This window comes from Berghia stephanieae, chromosome 1, assembly GCF_034508935.2.
Source record: "Berghia stephanieae isolate SIO BIC M18660-M18661 chromosome 1, UCSD_Bste_1.3, whole genome shotgun sequence".
Taxonomy (NCBI): Eukaryota; Metazoa; Mollusca; class Gastropoda; order Nudibranchia; family Aeolidiidae; genus Berghia; species Berghia stephanieae.
This window is the reverse complement of record NC_088360.1, coordinates 44,105,873-44,131,946: the sequence shown is the minus strand read 5'-3', so window position 1 is coordinate 44,131,946 and position 26,074 is coordinate 44,105,873. Positions and strand designations below refer to the sequence as shown.

The 26,074-nt window shown below is 34.0% G+C and overlaps 1 protein-coding gene across 1 annotated transcript; it reads right to left on the bottom strand.

Moving 5' to 3' along the window:
* Positions 1 to 1,148: 1,148 nt before the first annotated feature.
* On the bottom strand, positions 1,149 to 25,809 carry LOC144975501 (uncharacterized). Its single transcript, XM_078919661.1, has 6 exons — positions 25,505 to 25,809; positions 21,889 to 22,009; positions 17,692 to 17,946; positions 10,179 to 13,040; positions 6,866 to 6,982; positions 1,149 to 2,907 (listed from the first exon to the last, which is right to left on the bottom strand). The coding sequence occupies exons 1-6, from the start codon at positions 25,529 to 25,531 to the stop codon at positions 2,735 to 2,737; spliced, it is 3,555 nt and encodes a 1,184-aa protein (XP_078775787.1). The 5' UTR covers positions 25,532 to 25,809; the 3' UTR covers positions 1,149 to 2,734.
* Between the last annotated feature and the right edge of the window lie 265 nt (positions 25,810 to 26,074).

Here is a 26,074-nt window from a genome sequence, read left to right as displayed (position 1 = left end):
CTGTTGGTCAGGGACCCCTTGTAAAGCTCTTTGAGCACATTAAGTGGATATTGCGCTATATAAAAGCTCAATTTAATTTAAGAGTTCAAGATGGTGTGGCACACAAACTGAGCACAGCGTGTGTGTGTGTGTGTGTGTGTTATATCTTACAGCTCTAAAACTATAAAAGTTAGAACTCTTCTAATGTCTTCATCATATTCTCTATCAAATTTGCCATAAAATTGTCAAGTTTCAATCTCTTATTCCACTTATTACGCGAAATACAGCCATACGTCGAAAAAAATGTAGAAAAACAGTCCCATATTTTCGCGTTTTTTCCCTCTTTGTAGGTCATCCAAATAAATGACACCTTTGAAACTTTTATATTTTTGAATGGGTTTTCAAAATTCAAAAACATTTTGACTCAGTGGAGATAGGGCTTTTATTTTAGACAATATTTCCCTCAAAAAGAGAGAGAAAAAAACGTATTTCATAGTCATTGCTAAAAAATAACTATCAATAATATGAAAGTCATTGTGTCATCATGGCGTACAAGTCAAAAAATTATAGATTTACAATTGAAAGTCCAGCTTTGGTTTGAAGTACAAATAGTGAAAGTAATACTATTTGTCCTTACGTACGGCAGCGACGGCCTTACGGACGAATAGGGCTACCCTTATCAAATTATTATTATTATTATTATTATTATTATTATTATTATTATTATTATTATTATTATTATTATTATTATTATTATTATTATTATTATTATTATTATTATTATTATTTCACAATCAATCCACCATTGTACCTATTTAATTTTGACATTGACAATGCCTATAAATCCCATCCTGGTACAAACAAAGGATCCGGCTATGATGGATACACTCACATGTTTACAAAGCAGAATGTATTTAAAACTAATATCTGTCATAGTACATAACAGAGAGATATTTACAAGGGAAAAAATATAATCTCTAAACACTCAAAAAAGGTAACATACATTTAACGGGAATCTTAATCCAGAACAAAGACAGAGTGCAACATAAAATGAAAAGACAAATATGGGGGATAGAAGACACAGCTCTCTGCCTTCCTATAGAATTAATGGAATGGATTCCTGATAGCAAGAGATGAAGCAAAATCTAAAAATAAATACCACAGACACACACATTACATGATTACTTTAATTGCTTATATCTTATCTATTATCATCCAAATCTAAAATCGGGAAAATCCCAAGGAAACAAGGAGTTAATAGCTCTCAACGTGAGGTCAAAATGGCCCCACCCGACGTGAACTTATTAGCAGGTCTGATAACCCAAATTATTATGGGATCATTGTTGTAATGGAAATACTCTCAAACCGATGCAAAATGTTTTCCATTAAAACGTTAAAATGAGCCCATGATTGTGTCCAGTTATCAAACCTGCAAATATGTTCATGCCAGCCCCACCCCTTTTCATCATATTGGCAATTATAAATGCACATAACAATTTTTTAAAACACTGCATCATATGGACAGCTCATAATCATAAATTATTACAATTCAAATCAAAATAATATCACAATCCTCAATGCAGTCAGCAAAAAAATAAAGATGTCATGGTCCAAAACTTAAAATAATGACAAACATTCACTTAATTTAAAATTAGCAGAGAATATTGTACATTTAATCGTGTCCCATTCAATCATATCCTTTAAAATCAATGCATTATCATTACATACAATCATTGTGAACTTTAAGTGAATCTATATAAAGCAATGTCAGTCGCAATGAACTTAATAACAATTATGTTGTTTTGTTTTTTTTTCACATGAAAGTCAAACACTGGTAAAGAAATAAATCAGGTTAAGATCAATATAACACAGAAGTCTTTCAAGCCTCTTTCAAGCCCCCCATCCCCCCCCCCCCTCCCCCTATCCACTCAACCTTTTTTTTTATTATTCATGGGGGCAGCCCTTGATCTAATTTAAATTGAGCAGAAAATATTTTCTAGCAATTCATTGTACACAATATTCAATTTTAGCATTTGATTTAAACATAACATTATCTCCTGGATTACAACACAAATATGATTGGTTTATGGTACAAAAGATTCAGACATTAGACTACAAGTTGAATCGAGCGATACCAATATCAACTTGGAATCGATCAATACCAAGGTTTTTTATATTGCTTCTGTTATCAAGACAGTCCTCTGTTAGGCAGTTTTACCGAGGTCAAGATTTGGTCACAGACTTAAGACTCAGCTTGTATATAAAATGTGTAGATCCACCGCAAAAGGTTGCAATAAAACTGCGTTAATTTATCTAATATCATGCTCAGAAGAGTAACCAATCCAAATTTGATGAGTGAGCGACATGTAGTACAGCTTTAAGAAGTAAAAAAAACACAAAGGCATGTATGTTGAGGATACAGCCAAGAAGAATTGAGTATATATCATGATTGACTTTGTACTGAATACTCTTGCCACTTCGTGTTAAAATTGTATGTTTTTGTACTCTTTTACCAAAATTTCAAAAAATTGTAAAAATTGCAGTTTTGCAAAAATCATTATTTGTTTTCAACGTTCCTTTGTTTATTGTTTTGCTGACAAAGGGTTGTCTATTTCTTGTACTGTTTCCATCCAGAGCCTTCCATTTTCACCTTTGTTAGTATTTTTACTATCCCAGGCAGTCCCTGAAGCTCTCTAGATGAACATGTAACACATATAAAGGGTGGGGGGGGGGGGGAAGAAGGGGTCAATATTATTTAATACCTTTTATACGTAATGAGATACTCAGGATAGCACTGATGATTGTCATATACAACAAACTCTCTGAAAATCCATTTCCCATCTCCCAAAACTGAATGAAAGAGAGGCGCAGCACACGTGCAAAGATCTTTCAAACACTTTGTACATGGTGGTCTCTTCAACTTTTCAGCTGAAATAGTAAAATATATAAATTTGATAAATTTATTATAATTGTGCTACTTGTTACTTTATAAAATTTCCATTTCATGCTAAGAACAAGAAATGAAGTGAGTAAATAAGTACCAGAGAACGAAAGAGGATAAATACGTTTAATGGGAAATGAACCCTGACCCAACTGTTATGACACCTCTGCCTAGCTACAGGAGGGATGCTCCACAAATGACGCTATCCACCACTCAAAAAAGGGGTTTCAAATGAAGTAACTATCTTGAGTCCTTTTCGTGACTTCTTGAGATCATGAGGTCAACACAGAAACACCACACAAGTTTATTGGTGAGCTAGTAGTTAAAGCTATGAACTAGCTAAATTCTCAACACAAACATATAACACGGAGACGAATGAGATATTGGGTAAGCCTCAAATATTAATTCAGAAAAGTGAGTGAAGCAGTCGGGGTCCTGGGTTCAACTCCTGATTGCTGTCAAAGTTTTTATTCTCTAATATCTTCCAGCATTTCTCTACTCACTTCATTTCTTTGTTTCATCCTAAGAGATTTCCATTTTTATGAATCAAACCGAAACCAAAGTTAGCAATTTTTTAAATCCCTTTATTTCTAATTATCGTTGAATCAAGATGTAATTTCTATATTTTCTTCTTTTTTTTTCTTCTTTTTTTTATTTCTTTTTTTTTTTTGTTTACAATTGTTTCAAAAATTATTAAAAATGAAAAAAGTAATTTTTAAAAAGATTGTGTATTTATAAAGTGCACATCCAAACATAACACTGTGAACTCAGCACTTTACAATTTTTTTCTAAAATTCTCTAACTCTTTATCATGGAACAGTAAACACAATACAGCCTGATTTGCAATGTTGTATTTGAATGATTGAATGGGTGACAATGATCATAAAACTATAGCCCCTGCATTGTGTCCTTCAGTCAGGATTTTACAATCACTACCCAACTCAACATAGGTGTGAATGAGTACCTATATGTGGTGATGGATAATGTACGAGTGCGAGAATACGTAAAAAGAGGGCACTCACCAGGTGATTAAATGTATTATTAAATTTGTTTTACATATCTTCTTGAAAAAACTGAATCATTGTAAAACGAGTTTAATAAATTATATGAGTACAGAAGAGTGCAGATATGGTGAATATACAGGGTGTCCATAAAGTCTTTCCCTGTTTAATAACGTCTTTATCAGATAAATTTTATTGTCAATATACTTTAAACATGGACATTATGAATATATAAGTGCTTTACATTTTGTTTACCATTAATGCTACCTACAAGCTAATTCAACCTACAGTGCAACTCCTGGATAACGACATAATTTTCTGGTCCCAGGTGATGTCGTTATCCAGGGGTTTCACTTTCCAGGATTTTCAAGATGGCGGAAAAAGGGGATGTGGTGAGACCAGTGAATACATAACAGTGCGATGTGCAGACCAGTGCCTGAGAGAAGACATGTCCCAACAATGTTAGAATGTGTATTTCTCCTGTTTATAGAAGGTATACCAGATACGCTTTCATTCTCCAATGTATATAGTAATTGTTTTGATCGTAAACAGTGCTCGAACGCCATTTAACAAAACTAAGAATAAATCAAGAAAATCAAATGCCAATATGATAATACTGAACCATTGGACATGGCATTGCCTGATATCAGTTAACTTCCATTGACCTCAGACAGGTAGCTAACAGGGAAGGTTAATGGACCTTTGAGAATTCCATCCTCTGATAAACTTCTTTTGCTGTGGTTTCATATGAACTAACACTGATTCCACGCATTGTAGTAGATATGAGTTCTGTTTGGTCGGTAACAAAGTGATCTCATAGGGAGCAAAAAAAAAAAACGTTTTTTACTGGTTTAACCCTATTTCACTCCTTGGGGTGGTTTTACACCCCAGCCCTATGTTTTTCACCAATAACTTTTTTTTTTAATTTTTGAGCTAGAAAGTTGAAATTTTATGTAATCGTCAATCCTTATATGAGAATTGTGACCACAAAATAGCATTTATATCAGTATAATAAATTTTTGCGTTATATAGGTATAAAATCTCTGATACCCTATTCCTATCCGATGGGGTGTAAAATCACCCCACAGGATTCAAATAGGAATATTTTATTTTATTTTCTCTTTATTGTAATGGGGTGGTTTTACACCCCATCGGATAGGAATAGGGTATCAGAGATTTTATACCTATATAACGCAAAAATTTATTATACTGATATAAATGCTATTTTGTGGTCACAATTCTCCCTTACCGTTCAAAGGGTAAATATGAGACTACACCTATTCAAATCCAAAGGGGTTATTTTACACCCCATCCTATGTATAGATAAAAAATGAGGTAACTAGATAAAATGCCTATAATATAAACAATAAATAGACAATAATTTCATAAACCTATTTTGATATTATATGTACAAAACACAAATGAAATATAATACAGAGATGCTAACTTGAAATTTGGCTCACAGGAATTTCCACACACAAAACCTTATCCATTTGGGCCTATATGATATGTAAACATGCGTTACATATCATTCCAAAAAAGCCCTTTTTACAAATTAATTAAAGCTCTAAAACGTAATGATAGTGATTGTAGTGGGGGCGGTAATAATGATGTGGCGGTGATTGTAGTAGTAATGGTAGTAGTGATGATGTTGTGGTTGTGGTTGTAATAGTAGTGGTAGTGATGATGATGTTGTGGTATTGGTTGTAGTTGTGGTAGTGATGATATGCAGTGGCGGTTGTAAGTGATGATGTGGATGAGGTAGTTTTACTAGTAGTGGTAGTGATGATGATATGGTGATGGTGTGGTGGTGTTTGTAAAAGTAGTGGTAGTAAGTGATGATGAAGTGGTGGTGGTGCTGTAGTGGTAGTGATGGTGATTTAGTGGTAGTCGTTGTAGTAGTAGTGCTTGTGATGGGGATTTCATGGTGGTAATCTTAAGAGGGGTAGTGATGACGTGGTGGTTGTAGTAATATTGGTGGTAATAATAATGTGTAGTTGTAATAATATTAGTAGTATTAGTAATAATAGTAGTAGTAGTAGTAGTAGTAGTAGTAGTAGTAGTAGTAGTAGTAGTAGTAGTAGTAGTAGTAGTAGTAGTAGTAGTAGTAGTAGTAGTAGTAGTAGTAGTAGTAGTAGTAGTAGTAGTAGTAGTAGTAGTAGTAGTAGTAGTAGTAGTAGTAGCAGTAGTGGAAAAAGTTCTTTTCATATTTTACTACATCAGCGTTGGGGTGTAAAACCACCCCATGAGATAGGAATAGGGTAACTCACATTTTTTCTTATCATGGAGTAGGGGTGTAAAACCACCCCATGGGATATGAATATCGAATAGGAAGATGAAAATTAGGATAAAAATAGGGTTAAGAGTATTAGATGACAATGGTCGGGTATTAATCACGATGTCGCTAAACAGGGGTTTTACTAAAATGCATGTCGCTATTTTGGGATTTTTATTATATATAACATATAGCAAAAAAATTGGGACCAATGGTCAATGTCGCTGTTCAGGTGTAGTCATTATATATATTCAGAGGTTACATTGTATTTTCTAGTTCTTTCTGTGTGTTTTGTAGCTTTTGCGATGTGATGGATTCAATAATAGCTCTTATATTTCATGGTAAGTGTGCCAACATCTGGTATGGGAACTGAACAAGCTATGTATCTGATGTAGCCCCATAGGAAAAAGTCATATGGAGAAATATCTGGTAGCCCAGGCAGCCAAACAATCCAGTCCATCTCTCTCAATCCATTTGTCGGGAAATGTGTCATTTAGAAATTCATGATTGGTCTGTCTTCAATGCGGAGGAACACTGTCTTACAGATAAATTATCAATGGCTGATATTCACGAAGATGGGATGCATCATAAAATTCTAGCATAACTATATAGACATTTACAGTAATTGTTTTCACTACAATGAAAGATGGGCCAAAAACATCTACTCACATGTCCTGGACTGGACGCTTTCATGCTTATCGTCACAAAGAAATACTTCACCCAATGATACTCTTGCCAAAATCATGGTTAGCTCAGTTCCATGAGCAACTCTATTATCTCTTGAGTCTAAAAATTTAGCAAAAGAAAAATCAAATGCAGATAACAGATTAGTTATAAATAACTTTTTAATTACACCTCAATGTAAATCATAGACAAATATTGTTTTGTTTTTCATAATATGAAATGGAATGTTAACACAATGAAGAATAGTTTCCTCAAATAAATATAATCTTTGACCACACACATATTGAACATAAACATTCCAAGTGCCTAAATTCTTTTCTTTTACAAGTGTAAAGGCCCTGATCATAGTATGGGAGTGATCGGACATACTTGTAGTAAACTAATGCATTACAGTAGTTATGTAAAGATTTTTTCTTTTGGTAGACACAAAGTTCTTCTTTGTGTTAAACATTACTGTGAAATTGAGTGATCACACCACCGTGTGGTGTCCGGGGCCCCTCAACTGAGAGAGTACAAGAATAGCCCAACGCCAAGCCAGCGTGTCGTAAGAGGCGACTAATGGTGTGTGACTCCCCCTTTTTTGAGTCACCTGGTCCTCCAGATTGGGGGTTGTCGAAGGGTTAACACTCTTTCCGTAAAACTCAAACCGTTACAGAAACAGACGGACAGATCAAATCCTTTTTTTTAGCTTGGGCGATCGAAGAGTTTCTGCAATGAAAGAGTTTATGAAGGACAGAGAAGTGATAAGACATGGAAAGAGATAAAAAAAAAGTTAGCTCAGGATAGAGAATGGAAACTGTTTGTCTGTGGCCTATTCCCTGACCCAGGGTGAAAAAGGGAATGATGATGATGATGATGAGTGATCAAATGTTTCACTGTTTATTGTAAAAAAAATTGCCTGCTGCTATCAAAGCCCATCGGATGTCTAATGGTGATGAAAATGGTTGGTTGTTTTCACTGCATAAATAAATGAGTTATCCTTTCTTTAAAAAATATAGCCTTGTGGAGAACATTGTGCAATTTGAGTCTATAAAAAAAATTATATGGCGCACAACTCTACTCAAAGATTTGAAAATTAGAAATGTATAGATAAACAAATAGCTTGATTTCCTTTCATAATTTAAAGTCAGTTTGAAAGTTCATTGAGTCAAACAGATATCATAAAATATGTACCGACAACACTAACACTCTCAAAAACAACTAATTTCGACACTGTAAAAAGTTGTCAGTTTGGCGTTTTTACACAAAACGTTGCATTCAAAATAATGTATTCACTTAATTACTTTAAGGATTTCAGATCTACACTAAGTTTTCAGTTTTCATCTATTTATGACATCAAGTATTATTATCGCCCCTTTGATGCTTTCAATGTGATGGTTTCGGGTGAATAATACCCAGATTTAACTTATGGCCACACCCTCAACTCCATCTGTCCAGTATAAACATCAAGTACAGAAATTCCTGAGTGAAGAGCTGTCCGATTGGCTTTTTTCAGCAAATCGTGGCAATCATAATATTATTCACTTGATCACATTAAGGTATTCGGATTTACAGACATTTTACATAAGTTTCACCGATTAACAACATTAACTAATATTACTGCTAATATTACTATCATTTTTATGTCATCAATGTGATAATTATTGCCCTGGGAAAGTATTTAGTTAAACGTTATCAGCAAACTGTCAAGCTGTCTAGCTTCTAGCCCGAACAAACCAAAAGTAGACATATTATTATGATTATGATGGAATACTTGATATTGTTCACGTCTGCTTCAGATTTTAATTTGACCTCAGGATTAAAGTGGTCAAGACACCCATTTTCTTTCATGTAAGTTAGGTCAGTGTATATTACTTAGTTTTGAAGTATGGGCAAACTCGCAATTTTACCAATCAACAATCGAAACGTGATCACCAGAGTACTGTACTGTAATGTAAGTTCTCGATCCCAGGATCGGGGAGACATTCTGAAAGCTCCTACATCCCCAGTATTCTTTAAATTTGTATTTTCACCGTTGATCTTTTGTCAGGCGTTTATTTATTCAATTTGTTATCATATAGAAGCATTCTAAAAACTCTAGAACAAACCTTGATAGATTTGTGAAAGTTTAAAATTTCCTAATTTGACTATTGTTTTGATTCAGCCGCCATTTTGATTTGTGAAGTATTGAAAGCTAGTGCAAAGCAGTCCGAGGGTGTTTTTGGGAGGCATTCCGAAAGCTCCTACATCCCCAGTATTCTTTCAATTTGTATTTTCACCGTTGATCTTTTGTCATGTATTTATTTATTCAATTTGTCATAATAAAGAAGCCCGTTTTTTTTTCTATTAGGGTTAGCCATAAGTCTTAGCAAAGATGCTAGGTGTTTGTTTTTCCTACTAGGGTTAGTTAAAGGTAATAGGTTTTATTTTTTCTTGGGGTTAGTTGAGGGAATATTATTTGAGTTGTTTCCCTTTGTAGGAGCTTTCGGAAAGCCTCCCCAGGATCGTCTTTCAACTCTGCTCATGTCTGCTACTTCAGGTTTATCTTCGCAGTTGATTTTCTTACCACAACCTGTTTTCACACACGGACAGACAACTGTATGATACTGTATGTTGCTGTGTCACAGGTTAGAGGCTATAGTGGCTTACACTTCATGTTGGGCCACACAGAAAAATCAACAGAGGATGTACCAAGTTCCACAGACACCGTTGTTTACCAATCTGCCCTCATTAAATGATGGTGGGTACAATATCGAATGAAAATAGTTATTTCCCCGCGAAATTGCGGGCTTTTTACTAGTAAAATTACAAACATTTAAGTGATTAGAATTATTTAAATGGTCGAAAGAATGTCAAAATGCCAAACTCGATTTTTCCACGTCAGACACTTCATAAAACAGCAATTTTTTGGAATTTGACAATAAAGATGCCCAATTGGCAATCAAGTCATAATGCTAAAAATGGTTGATTTTTTCATAGAAAAGGAAACTCGAAAGATAAATAAGTTTTTAAATGGACAGGATCGAGAGACAAAGGCTTTGATTTTTTTAGTTCATATCAGCACAAACGGCAAAGACGCCAACCCTCCAACCCCCCAAAAAAAGGTAAGGAAAAGAAGACTGGTTCAAGCAAGAATAGAAGAAAGATCCAAGAGAGTTATAATGTCTTAAGATCAGTTAAAATAACCCCCCCCCCCCCCCCCTTTGGAAACATAATGTACGAAAATAATGAGCCATTATAAATATCATCTTCCACAAACTATATTGCATTGTTATTCAGAATAATCACTTAATAATTAAGAAGATAGAAAAACACATACCTGTATATTGATCAGATTTGGTAGAGCTATCAGCCAGGTACACCCCTTGTCCAAACATGGCACTTGGACTACTCAATCGACTATCCATTCCTTGGTCACAGATGGATTGTATAGTGTCAGATTTTGTTCCATGAAATAAGTACAATTCATTAATCTCATGATACATCTCTTTTTTCATATATTTTGGTAATGTTTCCATTGTCCTTGCGCACCCTTTGCTTCCATTTATTTTATCAATACTTGTGCATAATTGCATTCTATCTGCCATTTCCTTGAAAATTGCTCTTCTCTTCATGGAGTACTTTGTAAAAAGCAAATTGTTTTCCAATCGTTGAACCTTGATTACTTTAACCCTGGTATTTGCAGGAATATTAGCAGCATCATGACCACGACCGACTTGTGCTGGATCCCAACAATAATCAAAAATATCTGAAATCGCCTTCTGAGTTTTATCATCCACAGAGGTAAGAACAAAACCCTTTTTACTTCCTTGTCCACTACTTTTCTTCCAATATGTGGGATTGCTATCATCACAGTCTGCAGCATATTTGATAAAGTCAATGGTCCCTCTTTTGGGAGTGGTGGATGAGACGAGCACTTTCTTTGACTGTTTGGCGATAGTTGCTTTCATTTCTATGAATTGCCTTAATTTGACCACGTCATTTTTATTGCCTTTTATCTTAAAATTCATATGTTTTGTTGAAGGGTCATTTTCTATCCTTACATACACCCCTAGAGCTTTGGCATGTTGAATAACTTCATTGGTATGTTTCGGTGACCAACAAATCGATTTGTCTAATTGAAAACATTCTTCATGAAGCCAGGACTTCCTTAACTCATCTTTAAACTTTGAAACAATATCTTTACTTCCATTGTGAACAATGATGAGAGATAATGGAGATGTCTCCATTTGTAGTTCTAGCGTTTCATATTCTACCTCTTTCTTATCATCATCATCATCATCATCATCATCACCATCATCATCATCATCATCATCGTCACCATCATCACCACCATGGCTACTGGGTGCATTAATGCCATGACTAACGCTTTGGTCCATCATGTCCTTACTAAAAACACTATCAACTGTTTTATTCATTTCATCGTAAAGTCCTTTGTCTGGTGTAAGGCAGTTAATCAGTGTAATAGGAGAGCTTCCAGGATTCGCATTCCAGAAAGAGTCAATTGCAGTGATCACTGCCTGACATGCTTCATGAGCTGGAAATCTGAAAGCCCGACCAACACCAAGGGGTGGAAAAGATATAGAACTTATTCCCATTTTATTGGCAGTCTCTAAGACTTCAATGACAGCTGCCTTCAGTTTTTGATCTGAAGTGTCTTGTTTCCAGCCTTGAAGAATGACAAATGCAATCCCTTTGCATTTTGTCTTTGGTATCTGTCTCTGGTCAACATAAACTCCATTTGTAGAGAAGCTGTATCCAGAAATTTGGTTTTGTAGACTATTGTCAAGTTTCAAAAAAGTCTCACTAACTCTGGTCTTCTTCAGATTTAAACTACCATCAATGCCGCACACTAAAAGTTCTGTTTTTTCCTTGGTGATTTCCCTAAATGGTTTGATTTGAAGCTTGCAAGAGGAAAGACGTATAACCCTTTTTTTTCTTTCATGAAATGCTGGCACTCTTGATCTGGGTGTCTTTCCACTTGCAACAGCACCAGGTGTTTCCTTTTCAACACTCTTCAAAGAAGCAGATGCACCAAAAAACTCAGTGTTTTTTAAACCATCTAGAACAATACAACAATGATGAACCTTCTGAAAATGATCAATAAAATGTTCTTTGTCCATTTTCGAATTTCTTCCCACTAAAACAAGTTCTTCTTTGTTCAAGTCACTTAAGTCCACCGGATATTTTTTAATGTTTTTTTCAAAAATGTTCAGTTTCTTAGTTAAGTCATTCATTTGAGACTTTGGGCAACTATACTTAAAAGAAATTTCTTCATCACATTCTACATTTTCTGTAATTTCTGCACCTTGACAAATTGATCTTAGATCATTCATCGCAAACTTGTTGATAAACATTGCCTCTGTACCAGTGATCTTATATGTTTTTGTTAAGCATTTACAATTCTCTATCATTTTGTCCAAATCTTCAGATGCAATGGTTACATCCTCAAGTATTCCAGTTAGTGTGATTGTTCCATCTTCAAAATCCCGCACGAACAAATGACTACTGAAGTTATTTATGCATTCTCTTACCTTCTCTATTGGAAATCCTTTTGGCAGTGGAATTTCCTTAGTAAATATGACTGCTTTGGTCAAATCATCCAAAATCTCAACACTATTTCCAAAGGATGAAATAGTCAGTGAATTATCATCAATTTCAAATATAGAATTTTCCTTGCCACTTAAGTTATTCTGGATTATATCTTTCACTTGTGATTTTTTTAAAAATTCAATATCTTTTCCAGTCAAGTCTTTGGTACTGACAGTAATCTTGCGCAATAAGTCAATAACTTCACCTTTACTTTGAGCAGCGTCTGTACTTTGAATAGTTAACTCCTCCTTACATTTATCATATTCTTTCTGAAAATCCATTTGTTTGAGTTGGTCCTTTAATAATTTATATGTCGATCTCTGCATGGACAGAGTTTCTTTTTGAAATGTAACAGAATTTGTAGAATCCTCTTTGCCATCTGTTTTTCTTGCCTTTGTATCATATTCAACCTCATCTCTTTCTTCATTGTTGTCTCTCCCTTCCATATAACTCTCTGGTGGTATCATCTCTAGAACCAAATTTGCCATCAAAAGAGAATGGAATTTTTGGTAAAAAGGCTTTACCTGGATGTGGTATTTCACTGAAGGAAGAGGTATGTGGTCTTGGTTTTCCAAAACACGGGCAACCACTGAAAGAGAAAAAAAATGAAAAATGCAAATAATACAGAATTGTTGTGAATAAGGTATTCAATTGCCAAGACATATAATTGCTTTTTGTTTTATTTATTAACGCATCTCGATTGTTTCCAAAAAAGCATCTTTTGTTTGAAGTTGATGGATTTTTAATTGTTATTGTAAGAATAAATCAATAAAACAAATCTCTAATTATAGTGGCGATTGCATATTTCAGTTGGTTTATGTATTATTGGTAGACCATTCACTCTTCAGTGATGTCAAACTTGTACAACAATAAATAAGTGCAGCATTATTTGTGTGCTGGTTGACTTATGTGAGTTAAACGGTGCTTGTGACACTTTTAGGATATCAGCCCTAGTAAAGAGGCTTGTTTTGGGATAGGTAAACAAGATTATATATAAACCAAGAATTTATTACCAGAAAAACGTGACAAAGGAATTATTTTTAATTAAGAAAATGAAAAAAAAAACAATCGTTAACTAAGTGAGACAAAAAGAAAACAAAGGAAAGTCAAAGGACTCCACCCTGCTTTTGAGCCACAATAAGCAGTTTTTTTAAATAAGGGTAACAATATTTCTCTTTATAGTTTTTACTGGATTTATAAGCTATGCAAGTATTCACCACACCATATTATTTGTATCCCATTATAGAAACTCTTTTCCTTACCTATTAATATATAATGCAATTGGTCCTAAACTGTTTTTATTGTCTGACCCAACCTCAGTGATTCTAATGGCAATTTGTCAAAAAAGAGGAAAATATATCGGTCCATCGGTCAAACTCAAACAAAATCATAACATAAAATATCATAGTTTCGTCTATCAGATTACCACTTCTATTGTACATCTATTCTTAGTAATAGAGATACAACTTAATTTATGTAAATTTTTAATGAATTGTCCTTTCCTTATAACGATTTTTTAAAATACTTCTATTCAAGAGATTTAAATTTAACTTTTGGTAAAAAGGCCTAAAACTATTTGTTTTCATTTGTTTTATCTTTGTTATTGTAGCCCAATTATTACGGATCTTACCAATTAGACTCAAGTATCTTTAATAAATTAAAATTGTAAAACATTGTAAAAACAAAGGTAAAAAGAGTTAACTAAGTTGAGCACCCCTTGTAATTGTAACAGATTAATATCATCTCCCTATAACCAGATGACCTTCATAAAGTTAATATGAAGATTGATAGAAGAATGGTTGAGAGAGATATATGGATAAGGGAAAGACAGAAAGAGATAATCAGAAAGAGAGAGGGGGACAAAGAAAGAGTGAAAAACAAATAGGAAGAGAGAGCGTGAGAGAGAGTGTGTGTGTGAGAGAGTGAGAGAGAGAGAGAGAGAGAGAGAGAGAGAGAGAGAGAGAGAGAGAGAGAGAGAGAGAGAAAGAGAAAGAGAGAGAGAGAGAGAGAGAGAGAGAGAAAGAGAGAGAGAAAGAGAGAGAGAGAGAGAGAGAGAGAGAGAGAGAGAGAGAGAGAGAGAGAGAGAGAGAGAGAGAGAGAGAGAAAGAGTAGTTTAATTGATGGCTTTTAAAACGGATCTATAACTGTAATTCCACTCTTGGCCTACTCACAGATAAAATCTAGACTTATTTACCCCCTCCCTTTTCAACCATCAATTGACTTGTCTCACTTTTGACACCTGGCACCAGTTTGTCTAGACCATTAAAATGGGAGTGTCACCTAAATTCATGCAACTGAGCACAGGTGTCAAAGTATGATACAAGTATGACACAGATCCACCACTTGACCTGAGCGTTATAAGAGGAAAATGTTTGACACAGCAAAATCAGCGGAGAAAATCCTAAAATCCCAGAATTCCGCCGAAGACAATCATCACTGCAACCTATAGTTTTTACAATTACACAGTAGTCACAGAACAAACCCTGATCTCATTAGAGACATATCTTACTTTTGTAAACATTTATGAATTGCCCTTTCCTTGAAACAATTGTAAAGACCTACAATAAGACTTATACTACCTACATCAAGGAATTATGGGTAAGACTCGTAAATCTGTAATAAATTGGTAAACATAGCCTGTCTAACAAAGGTAAACAGAGTTAACTTGTTTGTTTGTTTTGTTTTTAAGGGTTTTACGGCTCCTGCAACACATTTAGGTCATGTTAGCGACAGTAAAAAGGAAGGCAATTGGATAATAAAAACATTCTAGAGGTACAATTAAAAGAACTTAAGGAAAAAGTAAGACAAAGAGGAATTAGTTAAAATAGGGAACAAATGTAGATTCCAAGAGCACACTATCCGTGTACTCAATTTGAGATCACCCTAAGGTCTCGCCCATACACCAGCACAAGATCTGACTAAGAGGAATACACTCAAATGTTTACAAATCATATGCTAAAAAAAACAACTAAAAAAACAATAATAATAACAGTACACAACAGAGAGATGATTTACAAGGAAAAAATTATCATCTCTCAAAACTATAACTATACAATCGACTGTTTCCCTCCCAGCAAAGGACTCCAGCCAGAGTCAGGACAAAACTAAGTAATCTCATTCCAAGACAAAGACAGAAAGCAATTGGAAAACAGATACTGGGGGATAGAAGAAACAGCAAGTACCTCCCTGCCACTATGGGAGATCAGGAACCCCACCAAGAGTTAACTAAGTTGATCACTCGTGCTGTCTACACCAAATGGTTTCTTTAACATAACATCAGAGTAGAAGGGTGGTTGAGAGATAAATATGGATAAGGCACACAGAGAGAGAGAGAGAGAGAGAGAGAGAGAGAGGGAGAGAGAGAGAGAGAGAGAGAGAGAGAGAGAGAGAGAGAGAGAGAGAGAGAGAGAGAGAGACTATTCTGCCAAACTGTACGATCATGCTACATCTACTTGGAAAAAAATCTAGACCCCCCCCCCCACACACACACACACACACAAATACACACATAAATGCTCACGCAAACTCCATGCTATAATATTCAAAGAATTTCACAGGACACGTAACCGATTACCAAATTAAATTGTTATGAAAATGTGCTCGTAGTGACAATTTGATAAACATTGACAGTGCCTTGGAAAAGAAAGGTTATTTTTAACTATTTTGTTTAAGGGCTTCAAGGCACTTACACCACTGATATAAGTATTTTCAACATCAAGAAATTTAGATCTAGAAATTGGTTGAACTCATACACAAGAAAAGGCAAGACAATTAGACCAGCCAAAAATAAACAGAATTAGGTCCAAGAGCAATCCTTAAGACAAGAAGACAGGTTCAAATTGAAAAGAAATAGATTGTAAAAGGCAAAACTTATAAATAAATGTGCCTTGTCTAAGCCGACCTGATCCCAATTAAGATTTTTTTTTAAAGTGTGGTACACAAAATTATTGGATAAGTTATAAGTTCAAAGCTCACAAAAATCTTGGTTCACAGGGGCCTAAGACAAAATAAAATAAATGGGACGATTTTTTTTTAAAGTAATAAAAATAAGTAGAATCCAGTAGCAGTTCATCTATGTGTGTAGCATATGATACAATTGATGACAAAGCACCAAGTAAAAAGGTCAGTTTAGTTTAATTTTTAGGGGCTCTAAGTCACTTGCAACACTATTTGGTCATTTCAGAGCCAGTAAAAAAGAAGATGATAGAGAAGAATTCGTAGATTTGAAGTTATAAGCATCAAAGAAATAAAGATAAAGGGTATTGGTTCAAAACATTCCATCAGCAATCCAACGATTTGCCTATTTTGACACTACCTAAAAGTTCCATTCTGGCACAAGCAAAGGATACAGCTATGAAGGATATACTCAAATGTTTACAAAATTCTAAATATTCAAAACTAATTACTATAATCGTAAATAAGATAGAGATGATCTACAAGGAAGAAAAAAATCATCTATCAAAGCAAGGCACTATGCACACACACACACACACACTCTCTCTCTCTCTCTCTCTCTCTCTCTCTCTCTCTCTCTCTCTCTCTCTGACATATCTGCCCACCATGAGAGATCCGAAGACCATACCTAGTTGCTAAAAAAGACAATATATACCAATGAAGTTTGCTACAGACTGATACACAATCACGGTCATTTGTCCTCTGGTCGTAGAAAGAGGAATGATTTTCTCTTTCTATTACAGCTCGGCAGTCAAAAGATAGCAGATCTAGAGTTCAATTGTCCTTACAAAAGCCAAAAAAAAAAAAAAAAGAAAAAGAAAAACTATGCGTTGTGCAAGGCTCCAAACCAGGACTTATTGATCCTTAAGCAAGTGCCAACCCACCAGAATACATAGCCACGATTTAAATATAAACAATCAATGTATCGAATATGACATGTACTTATTTGCTAAAGACCTGTACAAGTGTGTGTGAAAGGTGCCAGACACAGGATCCACACAACAGGGGACATCACTCTACTAACCACCCCCCCCCCCTTTCCCTCATAAACACTTAAGGATAACAATTAATCTAAAAAGAAAAAAAGTGGGACCTCAAAAGCTTGCAAATAATTATAAGATATTCACACACAATTATTTCATTATTGGCTCATTACAAGTATTAATTTTAAGGATATTTTGAACTTAGTTACAACCCTCAGTCTAAGATGTCGCCCAAAATTCTAAAAAAAATTCTCTATTCTTTTGTAGCAGCAGTAGATTACTGTTTTGAAAAAGTTTAATTACCATTAAGGTCAGATAAAGTCAGTATAGTCCATCTGATTTCTGGGATATGCTTGCAATCCGTGACAACGTTGTAGCCATCGTTAAATGTGCTGTCTATGTACAATTTGAGGAATTCAAGTGATAAATATCCAAGGTCTAAATTGTCCACAACAATTTTATCATTTTTTAGCTCCGGATCTAGAATTTTCAGAGGACCAACTTTGTCATCAAGGCAATCTTCTTGACCTTGAAGTTTCTGTTCAGCCTCACCGAAATCTATAAGACCAAAATAAAAAGAAATAAAAAGAAGGAAAGAAAGAAACAATATTAATCTAATGCAGTATTCTAAAAAAAATATATAATTAAAATATGCGAGTTAAATCTCATTTGCACGAAACTTTTTGTCATATAAGAGCTTGGATGATGATGATGATGATGACGATAATGACAATGACGCCAATGACGATAATGATGAAATATCTTACTTGCAGACATTGTGGTTATTGAATTATTGAGAGTCCTTGAAAACATGGTGCATCAAATGATACTGAATCTGAACATTACCAAAAAGCCTTGTTCCTGTGATCTGACATTGTCAACACTTCCCTGCCAACATTTGCTATGGATTTATCAATGAAAGGGTCAATCAACCATTTAACAATGCAGTAATGAAAATCAGTGATACAAACACTCCACAAGACCCACAAGTAATAGATATCTAAGACTTGAAGATGAATTTCAGTGATCCTCTAAATAATAATAATAATAATAATAATAATAATAATAATAATAATATTATAATAATAATAATAATAATAATAATAATAATAATAATAATAATAATAATAATAATATAATAATAATAATAATAATAATAATAATAATAATAATAACAATAAAAATAATAATAATAATAATAACAATAATAATAATAATAATAATAATAATAATAATAATAATAATAATAATAATAATAATAATAATAATAATAATAATAATAATAATAATAATAATAATAATATAGCCATTAAATAGCGCATAACCATGTCTACGTCATGCTCTGTGCGTCAATGACAGGTATAAGAATGTACACCTGGCTTGCCTCACAAAGAGCAAAATGTCACATGTGATGAAATTAACTGAAAATCACAATGTTATTATGTACAACCAATGTCGAATTATTTTTTTGTTCTGCTAAAAACAGGAAAATTGCTATTGATTTTTTACATTTTCTTTGTCAGTTAATGGCAAATCCACGACTTTTATATCTGAATTAAACGATAGAATGATATTCTCAACTTATATGTTGTGAAACAATCTTTACAAAACTGCATAGTTGTTGGTAGTTTTGATAGAAAGTGTTTTGCAAACCTGTGTCAAATTCAAAACAAATCTGAATTTTAACTTACAGTTTGAGAGCACTGTAATTTTTGGGCTGGGCTTTAAGAGGGTTAAAACTATTTATGAAATTTGCAGTTACAACAGATGAAAATCTGTAAAGCAATTTAAGTTACGAGAGTTGATTAATAGCGTGACCACACATATCTTACCCACTGATTAGTTTATGCAAGTCACTCAAAAGGCAATAACTAGTTAAAAAGATCAACTTTTAAATTAACAGATCTTAGAATCTGTGATTTGAAAATATGCCAATGTTTGCTACAGAGGAGGTAAGTCTTGCTGTTTCTATCACAAATTCATCTTCCATTTTTCTTTTCTCTTCATTATTTTGTTGTTCATGTCTTATTTTCTCTGCTCAAGTCTCAGTTTGCAATTAACTTACAAACTTGGTCTGGTTTGTTTAAAGTCAAAACATTAACACAATCAGTAACTTGGATCCATCAGGGACGCAAAGCCTCTGTATATCAACAGCTAGTTAAGGTGTAAGTTTTTTTATCCCCTATTGTTAAGTGTTGCTGTTGGCTATGAACCCCTTGCAAAGCGCTTTGAGCATGTTTAGTGGGTATTGCAGTATACAAATGCCCTAATATCTGGGGGAGTTTTATTCACTAAATAATATCTCTTTAAAACATTGAACAAATGATAGGAAAAAGGGAGATTTAATTCAATTTAAAATTTAATGAAATCCCAGCACTTCAAAAGTGTTTACATTTAGGACCACATGTACTGAAGTTGCATCACCCTACATTTGCATAAATACTTAAAGAGTTTTTATTAAGAATCTTATCAAATCATAGAAATAGAGAAGATGCTAAACTTCCCAAAAAATATATGCACAAAATTATAATTTCAGAAACTGTGTCGACAAGCAATTGTAAAACAATATTTCTTTTAACATAATAATATCGCGAATTCAAAGATTGCCACCAAGATTATGTAATATATATGTATATGCATACACACATTTATATAATATATAAGTATACATACAAATGTAAACATATGCATATATACATATATATATATATATATATATATATATTATATATATATATATATATATATATATATATATATATATATATATATATATATATATATATATATATATATATCAATAATTATTAGACTCAATATCTTAAGATATCATTGCAGTTGTATTTTAAGAGGTGAAAATAATATCTACTTGAAAGCTTATTATAATACTAACATTATCACTTCATATACTGATATACACTGGTGATCAAAAGTTTGTATACACCTGTTTTGGTTTGATTTAAACTGTCACCAACTCCAAAGATGCAAACAAAACCTGATGGAACTTATTAAATACCAATTATCTTTAATTTGGTGGGTGATTCAATAGTCATAAAACAGATTTAGCTGGAACAAGGACCATTATTAAAAAGTTAGTAGGAAAAGGGAAGAAACAAAATGAAACTTCCAAACATGAATGGCATTCTAACACCATTTATTTGTTAGAAACTTGACACAAAGATATGGCTATTTATGAAATTTGTGATAGACAATATCTGGTGTCGTGTTAATCACTGCAATGCATCATTCCTTTGCATAAATCCTACCAGTGTCGTCAGTTAAAGTTGACGGATGTTCTCCTACTCATTTCTGAGAGTTTTGAATAGTTGAATTGTTTTTAGGGCTTGGATCCATACCACAAAGTTTCCAAACGATAACGTCCCAAATATGTTCAATAGGGTTTAGGTCTTAAACATGCTAAGGTTTAATGACATCAACTTTATTGCTGACCAAACAAGTCTCTTGTGATAATAATCCTGTTAGAAGGGGCACTGTCATGCTGAAACGTAAAGGTTTTGGACATATGCATGTACAAATTATCTGGTGCAACTTTCCCCTGTTAGATTTCCTGGGTTTTTTTTTTCTTTTTCTTTTTTTTTAGGGGAGGAGTGGGAGGGGAGACAAGTGGTGTTCGATAGTCCCTGCTTACGCCTCTTATCGTGACTTGGCCACTGTTTGTTGATTAAAGAACAAATGACTGCACAAATCGTTCATTTCTTCTTCTGTAAAATAGTATTCTACTATCATATCTATCAACAACAGACCAAGATTTATCAATGAACAGGGCCAGTGACCACTGATTCACTGTCCAGTGCCAGTAATCCTGAACCTACGGCAAATACGGCGATGATTTTGTCTTAAATGAGGAGACCTTTACAGTCATCTGGCAACAATGCTGTGTCTATGTTTCTGTTTACTTGGCATCCGGAAAAATTTTGTGCAGTTTCGAAATCAATTTCTTAGGTGCTGCTTACATATAAAGTGATCCTCACAATGAGTATGGATTTGTGGCCTTTCAGTTCCTAGTCAATCCTGTACTAACTGCATGGCTTGAAAGCGCCACCTGAAACCGTGGGCAGTCCATCTGGTGCATTAAACATCTTAGGAATGAACATATGTCACTGGCTGATTCTTCTTAAGCTAAACGTGGCATAACATGAAATTATTAATCACATATTTCAAATTGTTTATCGGCTTCGAAATTTATTAATGTAAAAATGGATACAATCATTTTAATTTTATACACTACCTGATGACAGTGACATACAAAAGTCTGAAAACAGCACATGGACATCATCGTGAACAAAGTTATGGACAAAAACAAAAGTGATTAGACGTGTGAATGCTATTCACAACTCTGTGAAATTTCAAAAGGCTCAGTTAATTAATGAGAAAATAAAAATAATTTAAAATGTGTCTACAAATTTATGATCATGAGTATATATCCCAAACATGTTCTCTCAACAAAATAAAAACAGAACAAATAAACAAAGAACTTACCTATACTTTCTTTCAGAGTTACCAATGCAGCATCTCCTGCGTACTCTATGTTTTCAACATTAACATCATTGAGTGTACCTTCAACAAAGTCCCTAATCTGTTCCTTGTCCTGAGGAACATTCTATTTTTTGAAAAATAGAAAAGAAAAGAATTTATTATCAATTCATGTGAATGTGACTTTTGACAGTGGATATGTATATCTAAAAGTCTCAGTTTACTAGGATATAAACACATTGTCAATCATGACAATAATGAAATAAATTTTTAAAATGAGAATACCTCTATTTATTTCAAAACCTACTTTTTCAAGTTGTCATTCTCGATTTGATGATGTCACAAATTTGGGATCAAAATTAATGTAATTCTGAAACCACAAGATGACTCAATATCATGGAGACAACTTGCTATGCATTTGATCAAACAGACCTTTCACTTCACGAAAATGGAATTCAGTATGGCATTGTAAATTAAAAAATCAGTATGAGATAGATGTAAAAATATCAAACACAGGGTCCCCAGTCAAATCTTTAAAATATTTTAAAGACCGCTACCTAAAGACCAATCGGGTTTCCCAATCATTAAATTACCTTTAAATCCTTTGATAGCTTTAGTTGTTTATGTCAACAGCTTTTATTATTCTCCTGATCTCCTTAAATGATTCCATAAGTGTCTTGAATGGGCAGAATATTAATGTTTAAAATGTTGACACATTGTTCTATTATGAATCATAATCACTAACTCAAGAAGGCCAAGCGTGATACTTTATAAACACTAAACATGTCTATACAAATAATCAAACACAACTATTTAGGGTCCTTGAAACCTTACAATTTCAATGATTTCAAAGAGGCCTCTCTCTCCTTAATTTGATAAGAAATTGAGGAAATGTGATCATCCTTTTCCTTTGCCCACTTTTTTAAGACATTATTAGAAATGAATCAATGATAATAATGGCAGTTTGTCAAAAAGGAGGAAAATGTATTGGTCCACTGGGCCAACTCAAGCTGAAATGCAGTAATTACAATATACAATATGATAGTTACTTAACATTATTATAATATACTTCTTTTGTAAATATAATGAATTGTCCTTTCCAGAAAATAATTTTAGAGGCTCCACAATATTAATCATAGGGCTATCTACATCAAGAGATGAAAAGGTTAGAATATATTTGTTTTTAACTTTACAAAGCACAATACAATACCTTGGTTACTGCAACCAAGTGGTTATGCAGTTTATAAATTAGACTCATGAATATCTAACAGCTTACAAACATAGTCTATCTTAACAAAGGAAACATAGTAAATTAATAATAATTTGAACAATTGATTTTCGAGTCAATCACCACCATTGCTTATTGTAATATTTTACCTATTTTTCTATGACAAGATGACTTCTAAAAACATAACATGAAGAAAGAAGAGAGGTTGAGAGAAATATATGGGTAAGATAGAGAGAGTGAAAGGTGATAGAGAGAGAGAGAGAGAGAGAGAGAGAGAGAGAGAGAGAAAGAGAAAGAGAGAGAGAGAGGGAGAGAGAGAGAGAGAGAGAGAGAGAGAGAGAGAGAGAGAGAGAGAGGGAGAGAAAGGATAGAGAGAGTGAAAGGAGAGAGAGAGAGAGAGAGAGAGAGAATTATGAATTGATTTTCTATTTTTTTTTCTTTCCAATCCCTACCCAACATCTATTCATCCAAGGACACCAATGGCCTTGTGTCACTTTTGACATTTGGTACCACGCTGTCTAGGCTGACATCATAAAAATGCGAGTGTCACCTAAATTCATGCAAATGAGCACAGATGTCAAAATTTGAGACAAGACATGATGGTCATTTTCTCATCGTTCTGCCGTGGAGCCACCTGATTGCTTTTCATAGAAAAATGTTTGACACTGCAGAAACAGCGGAACATTGCAAAGAAAATCCCGGAATTCCACGGAAGATTATCATCACTGGTAGTAGTTGGTTAATTGGAAGCATGCTGCGTTTGTGAGGATTTTTAAAAAAACATTTTGGCTCATAATCTAGAAACATAACTGAGCCACAAACAACTAAAATCTGGATGCTAAACGGAAAATGGATTTATAGCGTCCATCGGAAAACTTCGTAACGTTTTACACTCTCCCTATCTATGCTGTAGCTACCATCTTTTGTTCCCCATAACACGCTGCGTTTATCAACTCGACAGGTGGGTGACAGCATTTTACGCTGCACCTACTACCGTTTCTTTCCCACAGCATAACGAGCGATGTTTACCATCCTATGTTCACCGTCGCATAACATGCTGTGTCTACCACCAGCCCAATAAGGTAACGGCAAATAGAAGACCATTTTTCAGCCTTTAAACTAACTTAACTTTTCTTCTGCTTATCGGATTTTCACAATTTTGGTATCATTAGAATCATGTTGAAAAGCACTTTATAACGCCATACTGGGTCTAGGTTACATTGAGCTCAATCCAATATGAATATTTTACTAAAGTACCTTAGTAAAGGTGCTAGGGTGTTTGTTTTTCTATTAGGGTTAGACAAGCATTTTTTTTTCTCTTAGTAGGTAGTCTGATTCCAGCCTGTAAACAGTGCCGATTAGCCATTGGAAAAGTGAAGCGCGATTTTGTGTTAAAATTTGAATAACACAATTTCACATAATCACTGTTGCATTATTTTTCACAGTATCTGAACGGTTCTTGAATCATTTGAAGAGCAAAGATCAAGCTTTCTTTTAATGTGATAGAAATCGATGTTGGTACATTATGTTAAAAATTATAATTAGATAGAAATTACGTCATTTTAAAACTTTTGTATTTTTTTTTTTCAAAATTGAGATAGCAAAAAATTGAAGAAAATGCCTCTAGATAATTCGTTTATCTATATCTATGTAAAATTTCATCAAGATTGAAGGCAGCGCAGTATGTTTAATTTTGGCCACCAGTGACCAACCCTCTTTTCTCTATGCTAAAGTTCTGTTTAAATCAGTAGTCGCCGTATCGAGAGGTTGTTCAGTGGGGGAATTCTCAGTCACAGACTTTGACCTTTTTGGAAACGCAGTGGCTAATTTTACAGTCCAGTAAAGATGGTTCTTGGGGCTATTTTTAACGTCATTATCTCGTCCAACCTTTGCGTTTAGGTCACCATCCATTATAGGTGCATCATGCTTTTGAGTCTCCTGTACTGTTTGATTTAGCGTATCATAAAGGCTTTATTTCTCGTCCTCACTCTGACTTGTCCTCTTGTGGGGCATAAACAATTAATATCAATTCATTTAGCATATTTTGAATCTTGCCTTGAGCAATCGTTCTCCCATTGGCTTTCATTTTTATCCAGTCTTTCTTGCTTTTTTTTTATTTTTTATAATAGATAAGCGACGTCATTTAAATATAAAAATAGGAGAACCATCTTTACGGGACTGTAAAAATAGCTACTGGTATCATATTAAATGGATTTTTTTTTAGGCCTATCTGTCAATGTAAAAAAAAAAACTTCATTATTAATGGGGTATTTTTTTTTTTTTTTAATATCAAACTACCTCTTCTTAGGGTTAGTTGAGGGAATATTTGGGTTGTTTCCCGTAGCACGAGGAAGTTTTGGAAGGTCTCCCTTCTAAAGAAAATGAACGACTTACTTTCATTATAAAAGTCTTGAGCTCCATGATGGATGATAGCACAACCTACAGTATCAGTGTCAGTACGGTCACGGTCAGCAGATTCAGATCATCAGTCAGATTGCAGCAATGCCCTTGTTCATCGAATTTCTGAATAAAATTTGAACAAATCCTCGCTTCATATTGTAAAGAGTAAAGAACAGTATGCTAACTTGTTCCCTGTTAAACAGAATTCGACAACAAAGAGCGTAATTTCACATGATGACATTTGGGAAAAGAAAGGAAACACCTTCCTTCCTTGTCACTCGTATTACCTAGTGTTGGGCATATCGTATCGAAATATCGATATGGACGAGAATATCGATATTATGCTCGCAGTTTATCCCACGCATGGCCAAAATCCGACACACAGAGAATCATTTCTTGTTATTATCGACTTAGACTAATGGAGCCAAAAACAACACAAAATCAGTTTACATTGGAAAAATGGAGAAACGAACAACTTTTTCGTGAGTAGAGGTATTGGGGGCAAGGAATTTACCGTTTAATTCTATGATTATTGATATTTCAAGTGCGAAATATTGTATCGTA

Coding starts and splice junctions, on each gene's coding strand:
- LOC144975501 (XM_078919661.1), bottom strand. CDS start 25,531: ATGGAGCTCAAGACTTTTATAATGAAA. Junction 13,041..17,691: donor GACTTTATCTGACCTTAATG/GTAATTAAACTT, acceptor TTTCTCTTTCAG/TGGTTGCCCGTGTTTTGGAA. Junction 2,908..6,865: donor AAGCGTCCAGTCCAGGACAT/GTGAGTAGATGT, acceptor TTACTATTTCAG/CTGAAAAGTTGAAGAGACCA.